General features: G+C 43.2%; 1 protein-coding gene across 1 annotated transcript; it reads right to left on the reverse strand.

Moving 5' to 3' along the window:
• Window positions 1-1270: 1270 nt before the first annotated feature.
• LOC104943373 (sperm-associated antigen 1-like) lies at window positions 1271-3689 on the reverse strand (the record flags this gene model as incomplete). The annotated part of the gene is made up of 2 exons (XM_010768751.1): window positions 1271-2627; window positions 3234-3689. Coding segments are annotated over 2 exons (585 nt in total), but the record flags the coding sequence as incomplete, so codon positions are not given.
• Between the last annotated feature and the right edge of the window lie 1459 nt (window positions 3690-5148).

A 5148-nucleotide genomic window follows, 5' to 3' on the forward strand; every position in this document is an offset into this window, starting at 1 on the left:
TCCAGTTCAGACCTGTAGCTGACATTGCCTTTAACTCAGTGTGTGTTTTAGTGCTAAAATGACTTTGGACACCCTGCTTTGTTCTGTGGAAAGCTTGTTGATATGCTGAGGGTGGGGGGTTGCTTTGAGAAAGGTCTCTGGAAGGCCACAGTTTTTGAGATAATGCTGAAAGTCATTATATTAAAATTAACCAATGGGTTGGTCAATTCTGTGAAATTGTATAAAGAAAACGTTTTGTCCTGTTCAAAGGTGATTTATTCAGGCTGACGGCCTCGCCTCACTGAGTAAGAGAGAGCTTTGATATCTTTCTTTGTAACTCATGGTGCCTTCAAGAGCTGTTTGTGTTCTGTTCTTCTCTACAGTGTCTTTAACACCTCAAACAACTACTCATTATAGGTTGCAGAATGTCTGTCTGTGTAGGAGGGATGCTCATTCACATACTCAACATACTGTGGTAGACATGATAAATGAAGACTTTTCAATTGCCTACCAAAGACAGCACTCAGGCTTTTGTTAAATCTTAAACCGTTGGCTTGTCACCTGTAGACGCAGAATGCATCCTTTGTCGTCCTGGGGGTGAATGAAGCTACGCCCCAGGATTATACAGACACACAGACTGCTGTTTTTGTACATGCTTCACCAATGCAAATATCTGAGGCCTCCCAAACGCCCAAGGCACCTGCACTGTTCTCTGTATTTCTTATTGCGTTGATGTTCTGCAAGGCGCAGAGGTTAGCAGGGATACAAAGGTTGGTTCTGGGTTACCTTTCCTGTTGACTTTACTGTGACTTCTGTTTGTGTTGCCAATCGGTGCTGCTGAGCAGACTTGAAGTCAAATTCAGTTTTCAACACTTTGCTAAAGCCTGTCTTCACTGCTCAGTGGTCAGCTTTACCCTGAGCCGCTCAGGTGAACCTCTAGCAGGAAGCTCAAAGCATCTTGGATGGTATGTTGACCCAGGTCTGTTACTGAATGATCACTGGTTATGGTTCAGTTGATAAGGCTAAATGCTGCAGTCCTTCCCCCCCATTAAAGCAAACATGTTGTCTTGTTTTTTTCTCCCTGGGTTCGTTTCTCATTCTTTACCAAAACTTCACTTTTCTTGATCCTAATTTCCACACTAGTGCCAGATATCATTTGTAATTTGTGCAGAATGGCATAAGGTATTTGTTTGGTAATTTGCTTTACTATATGCATATCAGAAAAATAAAGAATATATATGAATTATTCTTGTCCTGTCCTCTGTTTATCAGGCAATGCAAGCACTGTTAATCCATTTTATTTTTATTTATTTCATTTCACCTTAGCACAGAGAAGAAAACATTTCCCCAGTTGATTGAACAGCCCTCTGTGAACACTACTCATTGTTAATACATCTCTATTGAAGTACGTTCAAACTGCAGTGAGGAGAAACTGGAACATGTGAAGTTATTGCCTCTTGTCACCCTTGACTACATTTGGTACATTCATGTAGAATTTGTAAAACCTTGACTGGGATGTTCAATAATGAAATACTAAACATTGAAAGTTAGCAAATAAATGACATATTTCAAACAATTACGCGCATGTAGCTTAGTGAATATACGTATGATTTATTATGCATAAATCCAAACCATTAAAAAGTGATATAGATATACTCTTTTTCTAGAAGTATCTGCACACTCATCCCTGCCTGAAGTCTAAGGAACTTCTCCTAAAGATGCTGCTTCTCTCCAGGTTAAATCTGCATGGCTCATTTGGTAAACAAATGGGTGAATGACTTCCTGCCATTCCTTATGGACATGAGACAACAAACTGCCTTTGACTCTTGACATTGGAATCTTGTTTCCTACAACACTGTCAGTTTATATCAGTTCAACAGATACTGATACAGAAGAGCAATGAAAGCAGGTCCATTCCCCCACACAGATCATATGGTCAAAATAAAACTCTTAATTTATCTTATGGATTAAACCCAAAGCAACAGAGACCTTTCTTAGTTCAGTAGCAAATGAGCTCACATGTTCCTTGGCTCTATTCACCCAGAACTACCGGTAAATATCATTTCTGATTTCAGCTGCTGTCTGAATGAAGCTCGATAACAAAGGACTCCTTCCGGGGAACATGAGCCAGTTCTGAGAGGGGAACACGTGCCTGTAGCGTTGCATGAAATTGTACATTGGACCTTTTTTTATCAATACACTAAAGTGACATTTGTATCAATACACTAAAGTGAAAGGTCCATATTATCGCACTGCCTTGATGTTGTACAATGCAAATGGTGGTACAAAAGTAAATCTGCATAGCAAAATGTTCTGGGCAGAAAAATGTATCCCTTATTGTCACTTAAACATACAGTGATCAGTTCATCTACAGCACAGCAGTGAACACGTTCCACCGGGGCGCCTTCTGCAGCTTCCTTTCTGTGGACTCAGTTGTTGTGCATCGTTTTGCATAGATCCAAGAGTTGTCGTGGTGCAGATGCTCATGCAGCGGGGGGGAGGGGAGGGGATTTGGGGGGTCAGATGTACTTGTTGGCCAGATTCTGGACATCGTTCTTAGTGAACTCTGCGCTCTGCACAGCAGACAGATGCTCAAACAGCTGGGTCATGTGGCGACGCTCGTCCTTCTCCAGCAGCATCAATACAACCTGATCAAAAACACAGCATTTCATCACCAAAACCACACAAAGCACAAAAACGTGTTTTAATTCAATAGTCGTCGTGGTGATCTATGTAAGGAAATATGCAGGCTTGGGGAAAAAAATATCATATGTAACGGAATGACGTAGTTAGGAGAAGATCTGTAAACTTTTCTCTTACACTTACAGAGTGAACATTTGTAATTGTAACGGAATACATTGTTAATTCTCAATTCCACTTTTTAAGTATATTAATTTTAATGTCCAAACACTGATGCTTCTGTAACAAAATAATTTCCCAAATTGGGATCACTAATCCATCTATCTACAGTATCTATCTGTCTATCTATCTATCTATCTATCTATCTATTTATCTATCTATCTATCTGTCTGTCTGTCTGTCTATCTCTCTGCCTGTCTGTCTGTCTGTCTGTCTGTCTGTCTGTCTGTCTGTCTGCCTGCCTGCCTGCCTGCCTGCCTGCCTGCCTGTCTGTCTGCCTGTCTGCCTGCCTGCCTGCCTGCCTGCCTGTCTGTCTGTCTGTCTGTCTGTCCGTCCCTTCCAACCCGGGAGATGTGATTTTGCTAAATTACAAAGACTTATATGAAGCATCTCACCGAAAACCTGTGGGCGGTGTGCAGATGATGGAGGTGTTGGTACACCAGGTGGGGGTCTTTCTCCAGGAGGTGTGAGTCCAGTGCTTGCATGATGAAGCTGATGGTGTTCCCATCCAGCTGGGTGCTTAGGAAGTGGGGAAGCCTCTCGGGGGGGGTTGAGGCCAACAGGGCCGCGCAGGCCGCCGTGTTCCCGCTGCAGCGTGCTCCGTTCAGGGCCTGGCCATACTCGTAGGCGTTGGTCAGCTGAAGGTTGATGGGTTCCTCCCCTCTGGGACTCTCTGACTGAGCAGCCCCCGGCGTTTCCTCGTCTCCAGCAACCTGAGGAAGGAGAATTACAGAGTTATTTACAGAAGAGAGAAGGGGGGAAAGGGTTTGTTTAAGGAACCATCCAGGTAAATACACAGAGCGTTTACAAGCCAGAAAGAAGTCAGGTGTTTTTAAACCCAAGAGCACATTCTGGACACATCATGTTGCACTAGTGGTATATCTGACCTCCTGATGAGCGGTATCATAATAAGCACTTAGGGTTAGATGTGAAGCTTGTTAAGTAGAAATTAGCAGCTTTCTTAATGCATTGTGCATTTGGCCTGATGGGTCAGATGATTTGAACTAAAAAGAGTACATTTTCCAATTCTTGCCGCCATTTGTTTTGCAGTGATTGGAGAGAGGGCTGTTTCCACTGCAGGATACAGCTTTACTTTTACCCGCTCTTCTTTTGCATCCCATTAGGGAAATATGAATAGTAGTGGTATTTTTATTTCATATCAACTCGGCCAAGCGAGCTGAGCCAAATCTTAAAGGTCTCCTATTATACTATTTTTAGGCATATATTATAGGTTTCATATAAAAAACATGTCTCTGAAGTGTTTTTCTTAAAATACCAAACAGATCTCTCATTGGAGCGTGCCTCATACCCCTCTATTTCAGCCCTGTTACTAAAGTGCTGATTCTGGGTCTGGCCCTTTAAATGTAATCAAGCTGCTGCTGGCCACGCCCCTTTGGAGGATCCACATGCAAGCAGTGAGCTCTGTGAAGAGAAGGCTGTCTACCAGCAGAAACTCAGCTAAACGCTGCCGTGATGAAACGCCATATTATGTTCCAAACCACATCAAGCATTATTTCTGAAACAGTATGGAGCTCAAACACTTTCTCTATCGCAGGTTTACCACAAGGTGAGTTCCTTTCATATCCGGCTTCTTTACACATACTCTCTCCAGTACAGCGTTAGCTCTGAGCAGGGGCGCCACCAGGGATGTTGGGCCCCATGAAAATATATCACATTGGTTACTTAAACCTTTTTTTCTTAATGTTCTAAAATTGTTTGGGCCCCTGTCAGTCACGGGCCCTTAGAATCATCCTAACTTTTCACCCCCTTACGGCGCTCCTGGCTCTGAGTGTTAGCGATGCTTGCATCAAAGACCAAACAAAGACCATATTACTTCCAAAACACGTCTCATTGTTTCTGATAGCAACGTTTCCGTGGGCGTAAAGCCAGCCCACATTTGAGTAATGTCGTCATGACTGCAGCAAATCTGGATCAGCTTCGTTGTCCCCCATTTTTAGAGAGGTGGGTAAGGAGAAAAAGAGAAAGGGATTTATTTTCTGACACTTTGTGTCTCCTTACACACCGGGAACACATATTTATGTATAAAAGACATCAAAAAGTGCATCTTGCATGATGTGTGACCTTTAAAGCTGATCACCCTGCCTACGTTAGAGGTTCTATCAGGCAAACAGAAAGTGTCCACTCTGGGATAAGAACTAGAGAAAACACCCTGTGATGGAGCATTGCTGCACCATGCTGCAGAGACACAGCGGAACATGCAGCACGTGTGGCCTGCGGTCTGGACTTTGGCCACTAAACCAACATCAACACAGAGCCGAGCGCTTTCCTTCAGTCTCCTTCAGCCCCCCA

Source organism: Notothenia coriiceps, unplaced genomic scaffold (genome assembly GCF_000735185.1).
Source record: "Notothenia coriiceps isolate Sejong01 unplaced genomic scaffold, NC01 NC01_scaffold00005998, whole genome shotgun sequence".
NCBI classification, from domain to species: Eukaryota; Metazoa; Chordata; class Actinopteri; order Perciformes; family Nototheniidae; genus Notothenia; species Notothenia coriiceps.